The following is a 26,085-nucleotide window of genomic DNA, read 5'->3' as shown; positions in this document are numbered from 1 at the left end:
TTTAGGTATTAGCATACTAAGCAAAGGTATAGATTAAAGGAGTCAGGCTATCTGAAGTGTTATTGAGAGCAACATTAAAGTGGTAGGTCATGGTCTTTAATCTGGACAAGAAGTACAGTATAGCTAGAAGAAAGTAATGAAAGTAAAAATGACCTAACCTGATAGGTTTTAGGGACTGCCACTGTAAGCTGGAGAAATGAAATGTAAGGAATCTCCGATGGGAAGCATTGTGGCACAGTGGGAAAAAAGTCATTACAGCCAGAAGACTTAGTTGTGAAATGAGGCTCCATTATTTACAAAAAAATAGATGATTTTATGCAAATAGAAAATTGTTTTGTTTTTGAGCTTCAATTTTCTCATACTTAAAATGAAGGATAATTATACTGTCCTCATAGTGTTGCTTTTAATCATAAAGCACATAGTGATACTGGTCACAGTAGGCACTCATCTTTCTGTTCCCTCTCTTATTAGTAAAGTTAAATATTATAGTTCTGTAATAGCAGCTGCTTGTAGAAGACGCAAAGAATATTATATGGAGATTTTAGGGAAATTTTATATATCTAAAGTTCAAACTTGTTTGTACAGGCCTTTGTTTTTGACGATGGCCAAGAAAATGATAGAAAATGTAACAGAGTAAGCAAACACATAGTGGAGATGAATACATTTAATTCTGCGTGTGTGTGTGTGTGTGTGTGTGTGCATGAGCATATGTGATAGAAAGGGAGTAAGATGGAGAGACAGAGAGAATATTAAATGAATAAATATGTTATAAAATATGGCTGAAAGTCAAACAGTACCCTCAAAACTAGAAGACCCAGCACCTACTAAAGAAATATTGCTTGTACTTTGAGTAACTAGAAAATATGCATAAAGTCTTACTTCCTGAACTAATGGCAGCTGGCTGACTGATGTCCAGTTTAAAGGCCTTTAGGTCACCATCTAAAATTTCAAGGATTGGGAAATAGATGATATCATCAAGAGTCAAAATTAGAAAATAAAACTGAGAAATGTAAAGTAAAACAAAACAAAAAACTGGGAAATATAAAGGTCAGGGAAAAAGGAGGAAGATACAGTTGCCTCCTAAGTGTAAAATTTTTATCTTCTATGTATATTCATTTCCTAGGTGACATTATCTAGTCTCATGATTTAAAATACTGTATATATGCTGATAACTTCCAAAAGTATATCTTTAGCTCTAATCTTTCTCCTAAGCTCCAGACAATATGTTCAATTGCCTACTCAATATTTCTACTATAATTTCTAATAAGTATCTCAAACTTAAATGTGTCTAAAACAGAAGCCCTGATTTCTGCTTCCTAATCTTTCTCACCGGGTAAGTGATAACAATCCTTAGAATTGCTCAGGTCAAAACCTTGGAATTCATCTTGACTCCCCACTTTCTCTTATATTCTACTTTGAATTCACCAGCAAAACCTGTTGGGTTTACTTTCAGAATACATTCTGGATCTAATTATTTCTCACCATCTCCACTACTACCACACTGGTCCAAATCTCTTGCTGAATATTACATATCTTTCTAACCAGTCTCCCTGCTTTTTTCCTTTTCTCTCCTATATGCCATGCTACTTTGAAACCAGAGTAAACATTAATAACTTAAGACATGTTATATTTCATGTTATGTTTCCCTTCCTCAAAACTGACTCTTTAAATTAGTCTGAGTGGGGCGAGGGAGCTGAGTGCTTGTGTGGTCGCTTCTTGGAGACCGGTAGCGCTTGCAGCATGGCTGACCAACTGACTGAGGAGCAGATTGCAGAATTCAAAGAAGCTTTTTCACTATTTGACAAGGATGGTGATGGAACTATAACAACAAAGGAATTGGGAACTGTAATGAGGTCTCTTGTGCAGAATCCCACAGAAGCAGAGTAACAGGACATGATTAATGAAGTAGATGCTGATGGTAATGGTACAATTGACTTCCCGGAATTTCTGACAATGATGGCAAGAAAAATGAAAGACACAGACAGTGAAGAAGAAATCAGAGAAGCATTCCGTGTGTTTGATAAGGATGGCAATGGCTATATTGGTGCAGCAGAGCTTTGCCATGTGATGACAAACCTGGGAGAGAAGTTAACAGATGAAGAGGTTGATGAAATGATCAGGGAAGCAGATATTGATGGTGATGGTCAAGTAAACTATGAAGATTTTGTACAAATGATGACAGCAAAGTGAAGACATTGTGCAGAATGTGTTAAATTTCTTGTACAAAATTGTTTATTTGCCTTTTCTTTGTAACTTATTTGTAAAAGGTTTCCCCCTGCTGTCAAAAAATATGCATGTATAGTGATTAGGACTTCATTCCTCCATGTTTTCTTCCCTTATCTTACTGTCATTGTCCTGAAATCTTATTTTAGAAAATTGATCAAGTGTCATGTTGCATGTGGCTTACTCTGGATATATCTAAGCTCTTCTGCACATCTAAACTTAGATGGAAATGAGGGAACATCTGGGTTATGCCTTTTTTTAAGTAGTTTTCTTTAGGAACTGTCAACATGTTGTTGTTGAAGTGTGGAGTTGTAACTCTGCATGGACTCTGGACAGTCAACAATATATACTTAAAACCTGCACTATTGCAGAACAGGTTTATTATCCAGGTACTTTTACACTATTTTTTTGTACTGCTGGTCCTGTACCAGAAACATTTTCTTTTATTGTTACTTGCTTTTTAAACTTTGTTTTAGCCACTTAAAGAAAATCTGCTTATGGCACAATTTGCCTCAAATCCATTCCAAGTTGTATATTTGTTTAAAAAAAAAATTACAATTTACCCCCCTAAAAAAAAACAAAAACAAAAACAAAAAACCCACAAAAAAACTGACTCTTTCGAATAAAATGGTCTTGTTTCTGTTATCTCCCCAACCTCACTTCCTTTTACTTTGCTCCTTTCCCTCTATACTTCAGCCACAAACATGACAAACACACAGCCTACCTCAGGGATTTTTCATTCTCTGTTGTTCCTTTGCTTGGAACTCAATTCCCCTCATATGGCACACACCCTCAATACCTTCAGATTTCCACTCTAATTTTGCCTTATCAGTGAGGCCTGATTATACTATGCAAAATAGAAAGCTCAATCAGTCAGGTCTGGAAAGGAAAACCAAATTGTCTAGGTATTTCAAATGGAGGGGAGTGGGAGAAAAAAGGATTTAATGTAGGAAATTGGTTACAAATATGTTGGGAGGTTTGGAGAAACAAAAGGAGAAAAGTCACCACTGTCCCTAGGGCTGCTTGAGGAAAGTGATGTTAATGAGAATTGAGGATATTATACTTCTGCTAACTTTTTTCCAACTTCTAATATTGTGTTAATGCATCGTAATGACAATACCTAACAGGACCACAGCTGTGGTTTTCAGCTTTCCAGTCTTATTGTATAGGTGAGAATATGAAAGGGCTGATGTAGGGTAGGTTTCAGCAGGTAATATCTGGCATGTACCGCTTCTACTACTAGTCTTTATCATCTTATCCTTTATTTTTCTTCATACCACTTGCTGCTATTTGTTCATTGACTATCTCTCTACCCTGCCTCCCTCAGAATATAAATTCTGTAAGAACAGGGAATTTGTCTTGTTTGCTGCTATATCCTAAACAGTCAGAACAGTGCCTGGTATCAGTACGGTAGTATACTAAATGGGGAGGGGTGGTGAAAATGGTTTGCCTTAATGGAGAAGAATATTTTATCACTGACATTGTTTAGAGTTGTCAGTTCATGGTAATAATAAAAAGCAGAATGACTTATAGTCAGTTTTATTATTATTTTCTAATTTTCTTACGTGAGGGTAACGAGTTAATAAAACTCTTTTCCATCCCTAAGGACAAATTTGAGCTTGGGTTAACTTTCTAGTTCTATTCCCCCGGAAATTTGATAAAGATGAGTCAGCTTGTTACTAGGCAGCATTTCTTATGGGAAAAGTCATCTCTGATCGAAAACTTACACAGGGACTAGAAGGAACTATAAATGAACAATAAATACCTAGTGGGAAGCCATAGCTTCGGGCTTTTGTGAATGTAGTGGCATTTGTATCTGGACATTTCCCTTTTTGGATCCTGGGAGCTGCCTAAGACTGTTATAAGAAATGTTGATTCCTATGTAGGACATGCTTCTAAGTTGGTGGCTCCCATACTCTCCTAGTATAATTCTTGTTCCCTTGTATCTGAATGTCACTTGGAGAAAAAAAAGAATAGTTCTTGGATGGCTGTGTAGATGATTAAGAGGACTAGTTCAACTGAAGATGAAAGTCTGATGCAGCCTTGCTGGACACTGAGTTTCCTGTTCAAAATCTTTCTAAATAAACTGGTTCACAGTACAGTGTATTCACATCTTATAAGTCTGATTTTAGTTAAGATAAACCCTGATGGGCATTCTAGCATGTAATAGATGCTTAAAAAATATTTATTGAACAAATGCATGAGTTTGTAAGTGTATGCCACAATTATGTACCTCCTGGATGATATTGCCTAAATGTTAACATACACAGTTTGTTGAAACCAACAAATATCTACACCAACTGTTTGATATTATAGTCTACAACTGTATCTCCCCGATTTTGAAATAATTCCTTCATCCCAAACAAACACATGTAGTCACAAAATACTGGGCAGGTTTTAAAGATAATATATACAGACATCTTATATAGCATTATTTGGATTGCCTCAGGCCATTGTTCTGTTAGCCAATATACCACACTGGATTGAAAAATGGACATATGTGAAGCCACACATATCATGGGAAATCAGTTAGTACTTAAGGGGAGCTTGTGCTGTGACTACCTAAATTATAGACTTGCCACACTAATAGACAAGTGTAATTTCTTTGGTCTCACTGAAAATAAATACTTTTTTCCATTATTTTCTGTCTATCAAAGATCTCAAGCCTTCAGAAGAGATACTGTATTTTATTCATCTTTTTTATCCCCAGTTTCCAGTATAATGCCTGGCATAGAGGTACCCAATAAACATTTGTTGAACTAAACTATACAATCATAAAGAGTCATAATAACAGCTAAACTTGGATAGAAATAGGGAAGGAATGCCGAGCTATATGGAACCAGAGATTATGTATTTAGAAATATTATTTTAGATTGTGGATTTAGAGATTTGGAAACATTATTCCCTTGGAAAACCACAATAAATACAGAAGGCCACAGAAAGTAGCATCTATCAAAGTGTCTCCAAGGATAATCAAGCCTGGGGAGGCAGAGAACTAGGACTAAAAATTCTTCCTTAGACTCCATGATATAAGTATCATTTCTAGTCTTACCCCATCACTTTTCTTTACCACTAGTAAATAGTTGTAATACAGAATGTATGATAGCTTTAAAATATTACTACCAATGTACTCTGGAGGATAAGTGAGACTATAGTCCAGCCCTACAAAAACAATAGGAAGAATACAAGAAATATAGCTTAAACAAAATTGCCTAATAACTAGCTACTTATGAATTTGCTCATTTTCTTTAGCTTTCCCAAACCCCATGAACTCACCTAGATGCACAGAGCATATAAATAAATCACAAATAAGAGTTGTTCATTAAGTCAACCAGTTTATCAGAAATTTCTTTTTTGATGCTAAACATGGTGTCAATTGGTCCTAAGGATATTAAAATATTCACTATGTAGATCAATTGAAAAGAATGTTTTGGGTCAGTCAATAGTTTTAGGGAATGACCAGTGTACCTATACTGGGTCTAGAATGCTCATTCATCTCTCCAGTAGCAAAACAAATATTCTATTCTTTTCTTTTGCCCTTTCTAAAAGAGCTATAGAGGTAATGGAGAGACCTTTGAGAATGTTCATTTCCAAGACTTTAAGAAATTAAAAATAATGATATATTAATTGCTTATTTTCAAAATAAAAAATTAGAGATTAAAAGAGGAAAAAAAAGAAATCCTGTTAATCTTCTTAAAAATAGTAAGGTCTAAAGGGCTAAAAAACACAGTATCTGATTCTTTCTTAGGCTTTGAATTACCAGCAGATCCTTTTTCCATATTCCCAGATTGATTAGAACTTCTGACTTTTTATATAACCTAAGCAAAACATGGAACAGGAAAATTTTCAAGAGTTTTCAGAAAAGATTGACTAAATCTCCCTTCTAAATCAGGGCTGAAATGACATTTGGCATACTGAGAAACACGCCACTTACAGATGCTATCTTTGGAGAAAAAGAAAAGATTATCAAATCCTTCCTAATGATTAAGGATCATATGGAACTTCTAGCAAGATGAAGGGCTAACCATTGTGTCCCAATTCATTGATTTATTTCCCACACAGAGGTGGCCCATCATCTCAGCAGCAAGGTGGGTAGAATTAATTATCCTAATAGATTGAGCACTAAATTTGCATAGTTGAACATCAATAGCTAGCAGTAATCATTCTTGGTTTATATGTACTGAGTGTGTAGAAAGGCCATTGGTTATAATATTTTATTCTAATAAATGGAAGGAAAGATTTCTCAATATGTAATTTCAAGTTTTCCTTCTTCTTATCTTTTGTACTTGAACTATCCTGAAGCCAACTTATTATTTCCCTGTTATAGGTATGTGGTAAAATCTATAATCCACAATGTTCTATTTACAACACAGAACAGTGGTCAAAAAGACTTTTACCTGGAAGTCCAATTACCCATCCCCAACCCCCCTTTTTTTTACCTCATTCCCTGTTGACATGACTGCAACAACTGGAAACTTATTAACTTCAACCTCTGTGACACCTACAGTTGCCAGAAGACCAATCTCTGAGGGGCCCATATGGGTTCCTTTGGCCAAAACGCATTCCCCTCTTTTAATGTCATGGCCGATGGGTCTGAAAGTCAAAGCAGAACCATAAGGAGTATGACTAAGAATAATATTTTCTCAACTGACTTTAGTGTCGAAGGAAGACACTCGAGGAGAAAAAAGTCAAGAGATGAGGCAGGAACAGAATGATAAAATAAAAAGCTTCTAATCACACAGTAGAAGAGAGAAAATAGGATTTCTATTACTGCTAAACAGGAGTATGTTACTTCACATTTGAAAACTATTTTACAAATTGCTTTGTATTACATTACAGTCAAAAACACCAATTGCAAAGTTTCTTTGATATAAGGCAAGAATGTATGTGAAAATATCTAGTGGCATTAGGGATAAGAGGTCCACAGCATATTAGCTTTGAGGTGAGAAGAATAACACTGATGAGGTTACATACAGTCACAGGGATAATTTCTCTTCAGATAACTTACACTGGCCCAAGTCTGTGGCCACAGAAGTCCACTCAGAGTGGCTTCTTGCCTTAGGGATGTGAGAACTGTAGCTTTGTTATAAGGACATTTGAGCATATCAGTATTGATGGGACCAGGGTAAATATATTCCAATGTAAGAAAAATAATTTAAAATTATTTAATTAATAATTAAATAATTATTTAATTTATTTAATTAATAATTAAAAATAATTTAAAGTTTATGTACTACTTATGGTAAGACAGTATCTTTGTATATAAAGAATAGCAGATTATTCCATTATTATTGGTAGTCAGTAGAGGAGGGGCTATTAGTTAACTGCAGAAAAACTCAACTCTAGGATTATCTGTGTTATACCAAATTCTGGATTATCTAGGCGTAGGGTTGGGTAATTCTGGATTATCTAGAAGTAGTAGGATTATTTGTGGATTAAGTAGGCTTATGACTTTACTTCTTTCTCAAGTTGCTTTGGACTATTTCATTTGCCTTTACTACATTTATGAAAAAGTAGGCTGAGTAGACAGGAGATGTAGAATTAAGAAAATTCATTTTGCTATTTGTTAAAAGTCTTGAACACTAATGGGTAATTGACTGAGCTGTGGATTTACAATAGCCATACTCTCCTGAGTTCATGATCATGTAGAAACAAAAGTCGGCCATACATTTTATACATTATACATTACCTGATATCTTGGCCTGGTCGAGCTTGCACTAGAATTCGTACTTCAAGTTCCTCAGTGCCCTATAATAAGAGCAAGTCATGTAATTTTGAACAGAATAATCTAAGGGAATTTCTGATCAATACAATTTAGCTACTCAGATGCTTTTATCATCAGATAGGTCCAGAACATATACAAATATAGAAAAACAGAAACATTTGCTACACATTTTGAACCACAGGTTCCTGAAAAACTAAGTTTGATACCAATAAATTTATTTATAAATAAACAAAACATTTTTTTCATAATTTTCATGCTTTTTAAAAATGTACCAATTCAAATACTGGATCTTAGATTGTAAGTAGCATTCTCAAGGGAAAACAAAAAATATATCTATATGGCTACCCTAATAGATAACAGTGAACGTAGATGGAGATAACCTGTCTCTTCTGTTCCCATGAATTGTGCTCAATTTTATAATGCTCAATGCTATAATTGGGTACATAATTGGGTACATAATATGGGTACTATGCCAAGTTTTCCAAATACCTGCAGAAATTTCAGTGAGGACTTACAGTTTTCCTGGTAGTAGATTTCTGTAAATTAATGGCGATCATTAATTTTACATTTATGGGCTGTGAATAATATTTTGACACTGGAACTGTGTCTTGTCACCTGGCAGAGTCTGTGGATGCCTGTGTGCTGGATTTCAATGTTCTGCTGGCTTCCCTGAAGCCAATAAATCTGTTGGACAGTTTTAACAGCAGGCAATGTGATCTGTATGCCAAGTGTTGAATTTTATAAGCCTTAAATGTGGGAAAGTGATTAAAAAGAAAATCCTAGATCAAGAAAAGTGGCTGTCTCTCAGCATGTCCAAATTTTACTATGTAGCCAGCCCAGAAGAATATTTATTTTAGCTCTAGCTTTTAAGATATAAAATATCTTAAACTACTTCAAAAAACAATTTATGGTAGCCAACCATTAAAATGTCAGTTGAAACTATTCTTTTATTAGTGGCTGATACTCTGGTTCCAATAATTGCCACTAGTTTCAGTAAGATGAAGGCCTGTTTAGACCAAGGAAAATTCTGAATCCTTTAATTGTAAGCTATAGAGGGGGCACTGACACAAATTTAATTTTTCCAGGCTATCATTTGATGGCAAAGATTTTTCTGAATTATAGAAAACCAGAGTTGAAGGGTTATTTGGTTCAAATGCTTGGCTTAGTGTAACATTCAAGAACTTGCCCAAGTGTTCTTTGTTAAATTCTTCTGTAAATTCTCCTTCACATTTTATCAGAAGCTAGTCTTGAACAAATTTCTCAGCTGTAAAGTATGTCAACAGTTAATGTCTCTGCTGTTCTATCTTGAGATACTTTCCTTCTTGGAAAGAAAGAAAGAGTGAAATTTCATGGATCAAATGCAGTTTAAATTCTGTTATAATTACAGTAATGATCATAAAAATATTTCCTGTATCAAAAGATGTTCAAATATAAGGCAATTCCTATTTACTGGAGACACACTCTACAATGTAAAATCTTTAGTTACCAAAAAGACCCTATAAAAAAACACACAAAAACCCACAACTGGATTAATCTTATAAACAGTGCAGAAAATGGGCATGATTTATAACATTGCCATAGGAACAGAGTGCTAAGACCTGGTGATGACGTACATCATCGGATTCCCTGATTAGCTCAGTATCTTCTACTTGTACTACTGCATCAGCACCGCAGGGGATTGGAGCACCTGTTGTAACCCGCATGACTTGTCCTGGCATTACTGTCTGAGTTGGCTGAAAATACAAACATGTAAGAAAGAAATGATTTACTTTTCTGTTGCAAAGGAAAAGTCTACAGGAGAGGTAATATTTTAAGAAACAAACCATAAAAGGAAAATCTTATACTCTTACTAATTTTGGTCCAATGTAATATAAAAACTATCCACAAACAGGTGCATTTATACCAAAGGGACTTGAACTTGATTTAAGGTAATGACCATTAGATAGATGTCTTTCTTGGTGCACTGTTTTCCTTTTGAAGAACTGTCACTTAACGTTTGTCACTATTGTATCCCACTCAAATATGAATTTTCTCAATACCTATATGTAAAGTGATTTGAGTGTCTTTAAGGAAGAAGAAATGTCATGCGATGTGATTTTATAAAAGACAATTATGAAAAACTAGAACGTTGGTCATTTAAGTTCTGATGTTTAAGAAATGTAGTACTTTATTAACTAAACTTTTGACTTAATAAAGGCAAATCAGAAAAATCATTTTAATTATTTCCCTTGAAAAATCTTTCTAAAACATATTAGTTCATTTTTCAATAATGAAAGTCTAGAACATAAAATCAAGTAATTCAAAAATGATCCCAGTGTTTATGATTTGGGTTAAACATTATATCCAAGATTTTCATTATCTGAGCTCTCAAATCGATGTTACAGGAGATTGGACCCGCCTTGCAACCTTCTCTCAGCATAGAGGAAAGCATACTTCTGTAAGATCCATTTGATAGGTTTGATTTGGCCTCAGAGGCCAATGATTCAGGTCAGAGTTGGGAACAGGAATGCTTCAAATTTCCTCTAAAAGAAGATTCTGAGATAATATTTATTTCCTGATAAAGAGAGATCTTTCTAAAGATATATGTTTTTAAGTATTTAAAATCTTAAGTCACAACAATGCAGATAGACTTAACATTACTGAAATGTACGCTTAAAAATGGTTATGATGGTACATTTTATGTTATAGATTTCTACCACATTAAAAAAATTTAGGGAATGATTAAGGAAAAATACCTTAATCCAATCCAAAAATATTGGATGTGCAAAGTAAAACAAGAAATTTATTTATCTTAACAGCCTTAAAAATCTTCTTTCAATAATATTGCAGCGGGACGCCTGGGTGGCTCAGTGGTTGAGCCCCTGCCTTTGCCCTGGATCCTGGAGACCTGGGATCGAGTCCCACATCAGGCTCTCTGCATGGAGCCTGCTTCTCCCTCTGCCTGCATCTCTGCCTCTCTCTCTGTCTCTCTGTCTCTCATGAATGAATAAATAAAATCTTTAAAAAAAAGAAAACTTAAAAAAAAATAATATTGCTGCAAACAATTGGTGGTGACCAATAGCTAAAATTATCAAATCCTTCAATTTATGCTAGGTACAGTGTTTAATGCATTGTTATATTCTAGAATATAAGCCTTACAAAGACAGGTATTTATTTTTTGTTTGCCCCTCAAGATCACATCTTCATTTTCTATCCTGTTCTGTGGGCCACAAGGCTGACCTCTATACACCATTTCAACCAGGTTCCCATCACTCTGGCTTCTGATTAGGTTCAGCCAATGGAAGTGGTCAAGAGATTACAGGATAGGAGGAAGGGAAACTGCTGGGCTGCAGTTTGGGGATGGCTCTATCATCTTTACTATTGAGGGCCACGGCTCCTATTGGGTAGTCCTATCCCATAGCTATGAACCTTCCCCAGGTCCAGGTACCACTCTTTCTCTTTGCCCTGTCAGACCCAGAGGTGGTTGGTAATGGAGTGTCACTGTTGTTAGCACCTGGGTGCTTAACATTCCTTTGTTAGTTTCCCTCAAAACTCTATTTCTTGGATATAGTCTGTTTAATCACCCCTTTACCAGAAATATTCATTGCTCTATCATACCAAAGCCTAGAAAGTGTCTAGCACAAAGGTGGTGATGAGTAAATATTTCTAGAATGAATGAATGAACATTAATGATCTCAGTAGCTGACAACTACATGCATGGAGTATTCCATACTTCTTGGCTTGAAACGCCAATGTTCTCCCTGCTCTTCTCCCACAGCTAATCTCCCACAGAGATTCTTGGGATTAGGTCTGGCCTTGAGCTATATATCTTATAGTCCCTTCTTCTGCTATTTGAATAAAAGACATTCCAGGCTTTTTGGAATGGTTACATTTTTATGTGATTTTCTACCACCATGCTGCCTAGGATTTCATATGAAAAGTTTAGGGCCCAAGCATTAAAATTAAAAAAAAGTTCAATCTAGGTATTATTCATTATCTGGGACATCTTACCATACATGACCATTTTGCAGTGCAGTGATTTTTGATGAAAAGTATTAAAGTTTTTATATATGTATTTTTTAGCAGAAGTACTAACACTAAAACTATCTTCAGAGCCTATGGAACAAACATATTTAATTTAGGCCTAAACAGGTTCTTCTTTTGTTGAAAGTGCCTTTTGGCTCAGGCAGGAAGTGAATCTTAAAGTGAATTTCAGGGCAGTTGCTTCTTAGGCTGAAGTGTGTGAGCCTGGAGCCCTGCCTCAATTTAGTGAGGTTTAATGTACCATACTCTGTAAATTTACTTTAAGTTTTATCGTGGTTGTACCTGTAATCTTCTCTACTTCTTGGCTTAAACCAACTCTTGAGAAGTGTTTATGTGTGATTATTAAATATAAAATTTGACTAAGATTAGTAAATCTGTATGACAGGTGAAGACTTCCTACCAGCTCACTTATATGAGATCCAATGTAAAAGATATCATTGGATTTATATTTATATATCCACTTAGAGTAAACACATAAACCTCAATTGAATGGAATCGTTGAAAAACTCTAGGAATACATGAGGTATTTCCTTTAGATTGTTAAGAGTAACAACTCTTTAAGAGTAACTCCTTATTTTTTATTTTTATTGACATACCTTATATGTTTTAATGTAAAGTAAAAATGGTTAAAATATTGATTTTTTTCCGTAATAGAAATTGTTTTGGGTTTTTTTGAGATTTGCCCAATGACAGCACTTTATAATCATGTAATTATTTTCTTTGACAGTGTCCAGTGCTAATCAATAGGATCAGTAAGTGATTTAAAGTCAAGTTTTTTGGTACACCAAAAAATTATTTTGAAATCAACTTGTAAGAAACTTAAAGTCTCAGTGAATACAATGGCACCTAATTCTCAAGTGTATGTACTTTCAAGAAGTGAGCATTTTGGCTCTTGTAAGATCTCTGAAATTGCTATAAAGTCTGTATAATACCTTAGTTATACATAAAGGATATCATAGATAACTTAAAGAGAAACCCCATTTTTAAAAATAGTTTTCATCTTTTTTCCCCATTGAACTTACAAGAAGTTAGCAACTTTTATGGTTCATGAATTTTTTGTGTTCCTAGTTTTCTAGTACAGTTGGAAGTCTTAACTAGTAAGTAAAGTTTAAGACCATAAGGTACTTATTAATCTGTTACCTATCTACTATTTGTACTAGGCTTTGACTACCACAAACTATTTGCTGTTCCCTAAACATTCCATGCAATTTTTAAAAACACCTCTGTGTCTTGATTTATACTGTTCTCTTGGCCTGAAATGTCCTTTTCTCATTTCTGTTTTTGTAAAATCCTCTCCTGGTCCAGTTCCAATGTTATTTTCTTAATCCTTCTAGGATGAAATGCTCAACCTCCCTATTGTGCTCCACAGTACATGACGGATAGCATTAGTTTAACACTTATTATATTTAGTTGTTTATATTGTCTCCTCCACTAGATGTAAATTCCTTAAGAGTAGAAATCATATCTTAATCTGTTTTATCTTTCCTAGAACCCAACACAGTGCCTGGCACACACAGTAGATATGTTTGATAATAAGACTCAATTGAAGATCAGAGACCTAGAATAATTGGTACTCTGTGGCTTTGTTATACAAATGGATGCTTCAGACATCCAACACTGATTGAAATACATATCAAGAAGTCAAATAAATTATGAGATCATAATACAAGTCATTTATAAAAATGGCCTAGCTGATTCTTTTTGTCAGGAAAACAGTCATGGAGACTAAACCAGCCTGTGTACAGCATCTAATTACTATAGTGCCAGGCTTGGCTTCAGAGATCTATACACAGTTCTCTTCAATGCTTGGATGTAGGGATGAGGTAGCTGGAGTCACCACCGCAAGCACCATTCTTCTATATACTTCCTCAAATTCTCCATATTTTCAGTACATATGGGAGTACATACTAAGCCAAGGAAGAAAAGGCATGGGACATAGCTTTTGCTCAAACCTCCACATTCATTCACTCATTCACTCATTCATTCATTCATTCATTCATTCATTCATATCCTCCTTTATTTTTATATAATGCTTATGAATGCTTGGTGGTAGCAAAAGAAAAAAGTATCTTGGTCTTCTTCTAGTTCTATTTAATAAGGTAGGCGCTCTTTTAACCAAGCTTCAAAATTCACTGGATTAACGCATGTTTTATATTTCCTCTTAAACATAATGATGCTTCAACACTGCTTAAGTTTGAGGCTGTTAGACTCTTGTATAATAATTTTCCACTTGTTTCCAATTAAATGGCCAATTACTAGTGTCAAAAGCATTAAATAAGAGGACTTCTACTGTACTTCCATTATGGCCCATTAATGCTTCATTTCTTAATAGAAATATATGTACACCTGTTCACTGGCTAGCTTCCCAGTGAGAAAACCTTATCTAAGTGATTAGCTAGAGAGGTTAAAAAATTTGCTTCTTCTAATTTTCCCTGTTTGTAACACAAGTTGGAGAAAAGTCTGAGATCACCTAGAAACTATAGTTCTACTGAGAATATTAATGTTTATACAGGAAGAAAGAATCATCTAATCACAGGACTGGAAAATTCTTGTGGGGCATGTCTGTGAGCTATACCAAAAATACAATGTTATATATTAATAAACACAGATTTCTTTCAGTTAAAAAATAATTCTGTTGGTTCTTTCTCATAAGAACCATCCTTTAATCTCTTTGATAACCTGTCTAATCCATCTCTAAGATTTTCATTGCAATGATGGTAGAAGCTTAGAATTCGATGCTAGAAGTCCATGACGCTGAAATCTTCAGGGCCTTTCAGGCCTATGAATCTCACCTGTTCACCAGCTTGGGATTCCCCAATGATGAAACGATCTCCTGGGCCATCGGCAGCTGTGAGGTGAACAGAATCAAGAACAAACATCAAAATGGACCTATAGCAAGGAATAAGGATCTAGTGTTGGAATTCTAAAATTTGACTCAAATCATCAGATAAGGCTTCAGGAAAGTGCAATATTTTTCTAATCTTCTAGACCAGACAATGGTATTGTTACTACTAGTTTGATCTTTGTACCCATCATTCACATGTACCAGTAAAAGTGGTCCTAATCGTGCCCTTTCTTGGTGTCGCAGGAGATTGTCTTCCTGTTGCTCTATAATTTCCATACTTGTAATTTTAATTTTTTTAAAGATTTATTTATTTTAGAGAGAGAGAGAGTGAAAGAGAGAAAGCATGTGTGAGTCAGGGGAGAGGCAGAGGGAGAAAATTTTCAAGCAGACTTGCTGCTGAGCAGGGAGGCCAATGTGGGCTGATCCCACAATCCATGAGATTACAATTCATAAGATCATAACCTGAACTGAAACCAAGAGTTGGAAGCTCAACTGACTGATCCACCTGGGAACCACATATACTTGTACTTTTTAAATAAAATTATTTCTTCTAGCCTCCTCCTAAATAAATATACCACCTTTTCTATGGGTATGTATGGGTGATGCATGTATACACTATTGTGGATATATCTTATCTATACAGATAAAGTACTGTTGATATTCATATTTTTCCATTTTTCTATAAATTTCAAACTATTCATACTATTCTTATTTATCACCCAGTCTGATTTTCAGAATAACCCAGTTGAGTAGAAAAAAAACATATCTTCTTTTTTTCATTTCACATTTGAAGAAAATGAGTTACAGAATGAAGGAACTTAGGTTGACAAGTTCTTGTTAGTGGCAGAGCTAGGACTAAAATACAGTCCCTTAATTCCCAATACAGTATTTAAAAAAAAAGGGTCAAAATGCTATTTCTAAATCATAATAACGCAGTTCTGCATTACAATTTCCACTATTTATTTTTATTTTTAGAGATTTTATTTATTCATGAGAGACACAGGAAGAGAGAGAGAGAGAGAGAGAGAGAGGCAGAGACACAGGCAGAGGGAGAAGCAGGCTCCATGTAGGGAGCCTGATGTGGGACTCGATCCCAGGTCTCCAGGATCAGGCCCTGGGCTGAAGGTGGCGCTAAACTGCTGAGCCACCTGGGCTGCCCGCCACGATTTATTTTTAAATCAAAAGAAACACTTTCAGAATTGAGATGGAAAAACATCCATTTTTTTTTCTATATATAGTATAGTAAAATTATATTATTGGATGAAAAAATATTCCTGGAGAGAAATGTATTCAAAAGCTTTTTTCAACTATGATATGGATTTAGATCTATGCTATTGGCAAGGCAGTGCCTATCTAATGTGTTTTATGATCATGACCATTACTTCCATGTCATCTGCATACAGCAAGGATTTGTGGATTCATACACTGAAAAATTAACATTTTCTATATGAATATTTAAATTATATTTGCAATCATGCTGATAAATAATAAAAAAGTATTTCTCTCTTTTAAAAAAGACATATGAGGGACGCCTGGGTGGCTCAGCGGTTGGACACCTGCCTTCGGCTCAGGGTGTGACTTGAGCTGAAAGCAGACACTTAATGAACTGAGCCACCAGGTGCCCCCCATTTTGTGTTTAAAAAATTTTCTTTTAAAGTGAACAATTTAAAATAGACATAAAACATAGAATCATTGCTTCCACAATTATCAACTTTACCAATCTTATTTCATCTATCCTCTCATTTATTTTTAGAGTATCTTAAAGTGAATTTTGATTTTCTAACTGTATAAAGTTAAAAAGTCAATTATCTTTCAGAATTCCACACTATGTCTTAAGTATGAATAAAGTTATGTTAAATGATTTTTTCTACTAGAGGCATTACCAACTTGCCATCTCTTATAAGTAACCTAGACATTTCTCTTTTACCTCTTGCATAAGAGGAAATTAGCAGGATTTTAAAGTAAAACAAAGCTGAATCTGAACCCTGGTTCTGCCTATTAATAGCCTCAGGACTTACAGCAAATTTTTTTCATTTTTAAAAAATTTAAAATTAAATTAGTCATACATCATTAGTTTAAGATATAGAGTTCAGTAATTCATCAATTGCATGTAACATCCAGTGCTCATCACATCACATGCTCTCCTTAATGCTCATCACCAATTACTCCATACCCCTACCTACCTCCCTTCCAGCATCCCTCAGTTTGTTTCCTATAGTTAAGAGTCTCTTATGGTTTGCCTCCCTCTCTCTTTTCATCTTATTTTTCCCTTTCCCCTACGTTCATCTATTTTGTTTCTTAAATTCCACACATGAATGAAAACATATGGTATTTGTCTTTTCCTGACTGATTTATTTCACTTAGCTTTATACTCTCTAGCTCCATCCATGTTGTTGAAAATGACAAGATTTCATTCTTCTTGATGGCTGAATAATATTTGAGTGTGTGTGTGTGTGTGTATAACTTTTTGAGGAACCTCCATACTGTTTTCCAGAGTGGGCTGTACCAACTGCATTCCCACTAACAGTGTAAGAGGGTTCCCTTTTCTCCCCATCCTCACCAATATTTGTTGTTTCCTGACTTGTTAATTTTAGCCATTCTGACTGGTGTGAGGAGGTATCTCATTGTGGTTATAACCTGTATTTCTCTGATGCCAGGTGATATGGAGCATTTTTTCATATGTTTATTGGCCATTTGTGTGTCTTCTTTGGAGAAATGTCTGTTCACGTCTTCTGCCCATTTCTTCACTGGATTATTCGGTTTTGGGTGTTGAGTTTGAAGAGTTCCTTATAGACTTTGGATACTAACCCTTTATCTGATGAGGTATTTGCAAATATCTCCCATTCTGCAGGCTGCCTTTTAGTTTTGTTTCCTTTGCTGTGTAAGCTTTTTACCCTGATGAAGTCCCAATAGTTCATTTTTGCTTTTGTTTCTCTTGTCTCAGCAAATTATTAAGCCTTTCTCTGAACTTCTGTTTTCTTGTTGATAAAATTCGGGATAATAATTCTTTAAAACCAGCATCTTTTAAAGCTTTTTGTTCCTTTCATTCACTCACTAAATTTCTATCCAGTCTATGTCCTAAGTGTCATATTAGGTGCTGGGACAGAGTGGAGTAAAACCAGACATGGTTTCTATTCTAATGCAGTGCCAATTTGCTGCAATGTTTTTCAAACACTGGACCAAATATGGTGGTGGGCTATAAAGTAAACTTGTAAACAATTTTTTAAAAAGGTTTTATTTATTTATTCATGAGAGACACAGAGAGAGAGCGAGGTAGAGACACAGGCAGAGTGAGAAGCAGGCTCCATGCAGAGAGCCCGATGTGGGACTCGATTCCAGGTCTCCAGGATCACGCCCTGGGCTGAAGGCGGCACTAAACTGCTGAGCCACTCGGGATGCCGGTAAACAAATTTTAAAATGAGAACGAATAGAAATACATTTCAGCATACATGGTAAGGATGAATATTGTTTCATTATTTTTGTTTCTATATGTGTGCAAATGTACATTTATATATTGTATATGTTACTTATATGTGTGTATAATGTATTTAATATGTCTCTTCTTATGGGTGCAGTTAAAGCCATTGATGTAGTGGAGGAGATATTAATCAAATAATCACATTAATAAATACATAAATGCAGATTAAGGAAACCATTCTAAAAGAAAGGAATATAGTTTTATGAAAGCATATAATGAAAGTGCCTGAACTATACTGGAGGGTCAGGGAAATCCACCGGGATAAAAATATTTCTGGTTTGAATATGAAGGATGAATAAAAGGTAAGTAGGCAGAAGGGGTATGTGAGTGCGAGAGAGATGCGAGAGGGAGGGACAGGGGGAGAAGGAGAACTATGAAGTGGAAATGCTCCATCTAAAGATCTTCACCTATGTGCAAAGGCCTCTGGTTCATATCCTCCTTGTATCTTATGCCCTAGCCACTCTCAATTTCTAGAACTGTAGCTCCTTGAGAGTACCAAGATGACTAATATTCCAGCTCCATAATATACACTACTTCTAGTGCTTGGAGTATCCTTTTCTTATCTGTGCCTTCTGATTAAAGACTTCTTAGCTTTTAAGACTCAGCTCAAGTGTCATCTTTTTTATGAAGTCATATCTGACTCCTCTTCCCCCAAGAGTCAGCTACTTTCTCTTTTGTTTCCCCAGTGTATTCCCAAAATAATTCTAATTATGGCTTCCTAATTATTTGCAATTATTTGCTTATTTGTCTCACAGGAATCTGTAGCATTTGCTGCATAATAGGTAGTCAATTAAATTTCAATATGTGAAGTATTAAAAATGTTCAATAAATGAATGAGCATGGCTCCTAAGAATCTACTTAGAAGGATGTATGCATAAATGAAAAATAAATAATGTTTTTAAACACAAAATGCTGTATTTCTAATGGCTTCCATCCATTTCTTGCTGGTCCATGCAAATAGTTTTCAAATATGAGTCAACATTGACCATCTTTAGAATGTTTAGAAAGACTGCTTTGGTTAATTTTATATAATAACTTAGATTATGTTGCCATTCTGTCTAGCATAGTTCCTAGCTCATCACTGATTTTCAATAAATATTTGTTAAAAGAATAAAGAAATGAATTTGGCACTTCCATACTTAGGTGGGAAGTTTGTAGACTGATTTGTACATATTAGTACTGTGCTTTCTAAATTTTCTTGAATAATTTCAAAAATGTGTATGCTTAATTTCTACAGCTAGATTATGAACTCCTTAAAGATAGAGAACACTTTCCTTTATTTCTTTTTTTGAAACCCTCTGCTCTTCAACCTTCTGGTCTCCTGTTTCCCCACACATGCAAATACACCTACACTCAAAATGCCTTATATTAATATTCTGCACAAATGTTCCAAATAAATGTCTCTGAATAATGAGTGGCTGGAGATCATTTGGAGGCAAGTCTGCTATGGAGTGTCAAGAAGGCCAATATCTGTAAGAGTCCTTAAATGATTCTAAGGAGCAGAGAAGGTGCACTGACTGGAGAGAGAATATGTGTTCACTTACATTAATGTTCTTCACCTTGCCCTGAAAATTTCTATCTGGGAAACATGTCTCTATATTGCTAGCTAAAGAAGGCTCAATCAAACCACATTATAGAAGGTTCTTGGTAGCAAGAGAGAAGTTTCTTTTTTATTATTATTATTTCCTTTGTAACAGTACTTCTCAACCCTTAATGTGTGTACAAATTACCTAGGGATCTTGTTAAAATACAGATTCTGATTCAGTAGGTCTGGGATAGGGCTTGAGGTTCTATATTTATTTCCAACAAGCTGATGCTAATGGTGTTGGTTCATGAATTACCCTTTTTGAGGAGTAGAGTGCTCTAAGATTGAATTGAATATAGACAAATTCGAGCTTAAAGAAAGAGTAAGGAGTAAAAAAAATTAGTGAACTACAACAGAAATCCTGATTTTATGTTATCACCAAGGCTCACTATTGAGAAGAAGCAGAAGCAGAGGTACGTTGGAATATGAATCTAATGCTTGGAAAAGAAATAAACTAAGTAAGCCACAGTATGCAATTGGAAAAGATGGATGGATTCAAGGATTACTGTAGAGGCTTAGAACCCCCACTCTCCATATTTAGAAATTTCTCTTAATAAGTGTTGTTTTTCTTTTTTGTAACTGTAGAATTTAATTTGAAGGAAGTGATAAAGCTAAAATGAACCAAATTATATAATGCAGCAAATGCATTATTTAACTTATTCATAATGCTTAATGCTAGACCCTGAAGGTGCTCCCACTTCTACCTTCTTTTTTTTTTTTAATGTCCAGAAAACACTTTAGTCATCTTCACCTGTTTAGTTAAAGATTATATCATTTTTAAATGGATACCATTAGATAACTATTCATTGTGGCAGTGTGTAGAAAATGATCTTTCCTGAGCCCTTTGCCATAGAATTATCCTTCATTTTCTAGTCATATGGGAAACTCTCTGTAAGCCTCCTGAAACAAACACTTTATAGCTTCATTTATTTTCAATAATAAAGACTTTCAACATTTCCATGGTAAGACTGAATAAACTGAGGCTATAGAGATAGCATAACTTTCAGAGGCCCTAAGAAGTATTTTTGACAGAAGAAACAGGAAGAGGAATTAAGAATTGATTATGGAACGAAACTGTCTAAGGATGGATGATAGGCAACAGAATAATAGTATTTGTGTGTATACTAAAATTAAGATTATAGAAAGTGTTGGATGGGGGCAAGAGAAGGTGATAAGACTAGTGCAACAAGATTAATACTTGCTGCAATTATATTGAGGATAAAATCAGGAGAGTTGTTTGGAATTTTAAATCTGTGGCTTTTTCTTATGGAAAGCAGGAAATTAAGAGTAGGACAGATGAGTATTTTATATTCTTTACCATCATCTTCCAGTAAAAAAAATGCCCATTTATTGTTAGTATTGGGAAAAGAGGTACTATTTCCTTAAATACAGTATTTTAAGCTTTCTGGAATTGATCAAGATTAATTAATCCAAATATCTCTCTGTTCACTTGAGTAATATTCCCAAATCATAAGGCCCTCTTCTTCATCCAGAGTGACCTATAGTGGAAGGCAATAGTTTATCAAATGGAAAACTAGCCGTTACCAGGGATTTAGATGGAAGAAATAGAAACCCTAGAACATGGCTTTTGTGAAAGAACAAAAGCTCTAAATCAGAGATTATACTGAATTTTAGTATGTACTTTAACCCACTGGAAGGGAAGTACAACAAAATGTTAATAGTGGTTGGGAGTGAAATAATGGGTAATTTTAAAATGTTCTTTTTAATTTTCTGTATTTTCATAAGTATGTATTTCAATCAGAATGTAAAAAAGAAAAATTTAAAATTTACCCAAGTGGCAAGGATTTGTCTTACATCCTTCTAGAATTGCTTGTTATATATGGTTCTCAAAATAATTAGTGGTATTTTCAGATGTTTCCCTCTTTCTAAATCATCCCTGTAAAATAAATTCTGAAAGGATAAGCCTTTTGAATTGAAAAGTTTCAAGAAAGCTGAACTTGGGATGTGAAGTACTTTTGCCTTTATTAACATCTCCAAAGAAACTCCAAAGAAACTGTGAGACAAAAGCTCTACAGCAAGGTGGAAATGCATCAGTGCATTTCTTAATCAGTGTGAAGGGAGAAATAACTCTTCAAAAATATTAATAAAAATAACTCTTCAAAAATATTAATAAAAATATAGTATTGATCTTAATTGGTAACATGCTACTTTCATTTTCTTTTACCTTTCAAATTCATTCTGGGAGAGGTTGATTTTTAAGACTTTAGCCTGTCACTTTGCCCAGCTGCCAGTACCAAAAATAAATCTCTACCTTCCTCTTTTACAAAACAAAACAAACAAAAAAGCCACACACTCCATCCTGAATGCAGCTTTAGGTTTATTAGGTTATAGGTCTTCCTATTATATCATCATTGCTTGATTCCTGCCTTCTTTAAACTCTATTCTTTCTTGCCTTCTTTTTTTTTTTTAAGCTGTTCCTATTTCTTATTTGCTTAGTTACTTTTTACTGTCTTGATTTTTTTCAACCCACATACCTTAAAGCAAGTGATCCTCCAACTGGTTTGGAGTTTTATGCCACATGTTTCTGAAGGATACTGGCTAATGCTTAGTGATCCCAGAGCAAGTTAGCAACCTCTTTACACCTACAGGGTTAGCAATGTTCACAGGTGCCACTGGTTATTACTGGAAGGCCTACGGCAAAGGCAGAGGAGAAGAAAAAAGGGACAATAACGGGAGTGGGGGAAAGGAATGGGAGTAAAGGAAGACGGGGTGGAGAGAAGAAGGTACACAAAGTAGAGTGGTAGAGAGCCACAACAGCACAAGGATATTCTTTACCAAACACTGCCTGTGGGCGGTGTTCTAACACTGACGAGACTAGGATCATGCCTCTGCTCACAGATGGCTTTTGCTACCTTAATTATGATGTTGGTATATATACAAAGGCATAGCAAACATTCCCACTTTTGAGATATAACCATATCAAAATGGTTATCTGTTATGCATTATGTCTCTGTTATATATTCTGTATCTTAAGAGATAGCAACACTAGCAACACTTCACAGGAAAAAAATAATATGAAAGAGCTACATAATAGTCTGTTGAATGTCTCATATTGTGAGATGTTAGATGTTTTTTATTTGTGTGTGTGAAATAACTAAAAATACCACCATTTCAAAACAAAAGAATAAATAAGATTCCAGATGGTAATTTTATATAAAATTTCTTTGGTAGATTCTACATTACCAGAAAAGGCTCTTTTAAGGCTCATGTAGGCTAATTACTCTTTTGGCAACTAGAAAAACTAAGAGCAATAGTTTCTTTTTATTGAGCTGCTGCTATCTCATGCAACAACACAACACAGAACAACATTCTGTTTGAGAATATTATTCTTTGTATTAACAAGAATGTAAAAAAATAGACTTTCTTATCCCTTTCGTATTTCATTTGCTAACATTGTTTATTCTACTCTGGAAGTAAGAATTCTTTTACATTTTACAGTAATCTTATATGGCTACCAATTATAAGTTCAAAACAGAACTAACATTTCAATTGGAGAACAAGAAACAAGAAGAGCCAATGAGGTTATTAGAAGACTGAAATAATTTTCTTTCTGGACAATATTCATTATAATGAGCACTGTAGAAGGAACAAATTTGGAAGAAAAAAATCCTAAAAGCCACGAGGGATTTGTTATTCATGTTTTCAGGAATACTCTAAATTTAGTGAGATCAAGCTGAATGACGTGCATCCAAGATAGTATCCCTGAGAAAGAATATACTAGTAGGAATTAACCTCTCCACCACTATATTTATGTAGAATAGGAGAGTAACAATTCAGATAAATGTTAACCTTTTTTTCAGAGATGGTCTAAGAAAATGTTTTTTATAAAAATGATAGTGATAACAATAGTTACCATTATCAAGCATTTTATAAAATAATTATTGAGTGCTTGTTTTTGGTGCCAGATATTTTACTAAGGCTTTCTATGGTCTCATTTAATCCACACAACTTGTTGGGGTAAGTATGACTATAGTTATCATCATTTTACAGATGAGACAACTGAAGCTCAAAAACTTTGAGTAATTTGCTCAAAGTTACATAGATGGAACAAGTACTGGGACCCAGATCACTCCTACTTTGCTTTTCAAAGCCCATAACCACAACCATTTGCTATATTGCCTCCAACACAAAAAGACATTGCTAAGAGAAAGTGATGGAACATGGAGGAGATTAGTGAGTATATTTAATTATAAAAATGAAATAATTTAATGACTAGATAGAGTAAAAAGAACAACAAGTAAGAGATTCCATAAAGAACCATTAAAAAGGAACTGGCCTTCTTATCAGCTCTGATAAGCTGGGAAATGTTTTTAGACATTTCTTCAGTGATATTAGCCTTGAGCTAATAACCAATAATAGTTTCTAAGTAATTCCATTGCATTTTCAGTTTGGGTTCTGAGATTAGACTTTAAGCAGGCAATTGCTGTTCAGTATTTGCTTTCAACCTTTATGCATTCTGAGGCAACTCCAAAGGTATGAGTTGCGTGTACCACCTAAGGTTTCAAAGCTTTTGAAATCTAGCTCTTAAAGGGAATTAGAGGTTTCCCTTATACTTGCTTTTTATGCTTTTATTGATGTTTGAGTTTAAAGCAGAAGAAAAGCCCACCCTACATGATCCTTTGTTCTGGGAATCTGCTCTTCTTTCTTGGACCACATAGATGTTTTCAACTGGAAAACACAGAGAAAACTTCCAGACCAAGACTGTGCTACCTGACATATATGTAAAGGTCAAAAGAATGAATTATGGTACAATATTTCTATCAGTTTCTTCATATTTATTTGTCAACAAGCATTTTAAAGTAACAATAGTACTTTCACTGGAAACTTTTAATCCAGATTGTTATCTGTGAATAAAATTATTTTAATAACCAAGTAGGAAACAAATATAAAACTCATTAGGTGCCTAGGCTGAGCCAAAAATCGGAAGAAAAAAAATACAGTGTGAGTATGATGATACTCAAAAATCAAAAACATTTACCTCGGACAGCATAGCCATCTTTTACAGATGCTGGAAAGGGGGGTAGGTTGTCTTTTGCATATACATCTTGAGCAAGGACTCGCCCCATTCCATCTGAAAAAAGAGAAAATAAGAATAATATCAATGTGGAGAGCAATGGCAGGCAGTCATAAACAAGGTGGGTAAGTATGTCTGTCTGGCGAGGCCTATATATGGGCTCAGTCAGACCCCCTGATTTCTATCTCAAGGAGTTGGAGACAGAAGGAAGACACGTATCCTTGTGTTTGAAATGAAAGATTAGATTCAATTAATAGCTATGCTTACAGAGATTATTTGAATATGAGCAGCTACACAGTCATCAAAGATGTGTTCAATTTGTTGTGTCGTTAATCCTTTAACTACCCAAAGATGACTTTCTTTAAAAAGCCAATTTTTGAACATTTTCATATTTGTTGATCCAGTAATTTCACTTCTAGAAATCTATCCTAAGAAAACAGATAAATCTCTATGCACATGTTTATTTTTAGTGGCTTACATTAGCGAGGATAGTAAAGAAATAAAAAGATCAATAATATAGAAATTACATAGACAATGATCTATCCTTATGATAAAATACTATCATATTAATGCAGGTTAATGTAATATTCATGAAGAATATTCATTGACCAGGAAAATTCTTAAGACACATATTTAAAATACATGCAGAACTGTATATGTAGTATATAATGTGTACATGCCAATAGAAAAAGATGAGAAGGGCATGCATATATGAAAATATAAAGCATTTGTTATGTTAGTATGTTAAAATTATGTATGATTTTTATTTCCTTTGTTATACTTTCTGAAAATTTCCAAATTTTTTATAATGATCAAATGCCATTTTTAAATTAAGAAAGTTTTCCTTAAGAGGAGAAACGTAAACAAAAGGAATTTTAGCCTTTGCTTTTGGCTTTTAATAAAATTCTAACAAAATTTACCCTAAAAAAATTAGTGATTATAAATAAGCAGAAGACCAGTAACCTGTCTTGTGAAAGGACTATTCAAACTACTCTGGATGTTTTACCATTTTCAGCTAAAGCCTAGGAATTTGAGCTAGAATAAAAGTTTCAAGAGTCATGATCAATTTCTTAAGTCTTCTAATCAGAATCTGTCTTAATTATTATTACTATTTCAAAGAGGCAAAATAATAATAAATAGAAGGTGGAGAAGAAAGAAGAGGGGAAGGAAA

General features: G+C 34.5%; 1 protein-coding gene, 1 long non-coding RNA gene and 1 pseudogene across 24 annotated transcripts in view; 2 read left to right on the top strand and 1 right to left on the bottom strand.

Annotated features, from left to right (window-relative positions):
• GPHN (gephyrin) overlaps positions 1-26,085 on the bottom strand; it is a 625,629-nt gene that overhangs the window by 70,015 nt on the left and 529,529 nt on the right. For 9 of the 16 annotated variants that reach the window (XM_072838965.1, XM_072838969.1, XM_072838972.1 and 6 more), the window contains 5 exons: positions 24,879-24,971; positions 14,764-14,819; positions 9,547-9,681; positions 7,913-7,971; positions 6,663-6,816 (listed from right to left, as the gene is read on the bottom strand). In XM_072838965.1, coding sequence (XP_072695066.1) covers positions 6,663-6,816; positions 7,913-7,971; positions 9,547-9,681; positions 14,764-14,819; positions 24,879-24,971 — 497 coding nt within the window. The remainder of the gene's footprint in view (positions 1-6,662; positions 6,817-7,912; positions 7,972-9,546; positions 9,682-14,763; positions 14,820-24,878; positions 24,972-26,085) is intronic. The other 7 variants (XM_072838966.1, XM_072838970.1, XM_072838974.1 and 4 more) reach the window with 1 other exon arrangement.
• The window catches only part of LOC140640129 (uncharacterized), a 142,984-nt gene that overhangs the window by 77,932 nt on the left and 38,967 nt on the right, over positions 1-26,085 (top strand). The window lies entirely within an intron of this gene.
• Positions 1,676-2,446, top strand: LOC140639427 (calmodulin-like; annotated as a pseudogene).

The sequence above is a fragment of the Canis lupus genome, chromosome 9 (assembly GCF_048164855.1).
Source record: "Canis lupus baileyi chromosome 9, mCanLup2.hap1, whole genome shotgun sequence".
Lineage (NCBI taxonomy): Eukaryota > Metazoa > Chordata > Mammalia > Carnivora > Canidae > Canis > Canis lupus.
Note: the sequence above shows the minus strand (reverse complement) of the source record. Positions and strands in the feature narration are given on the sequence as shown.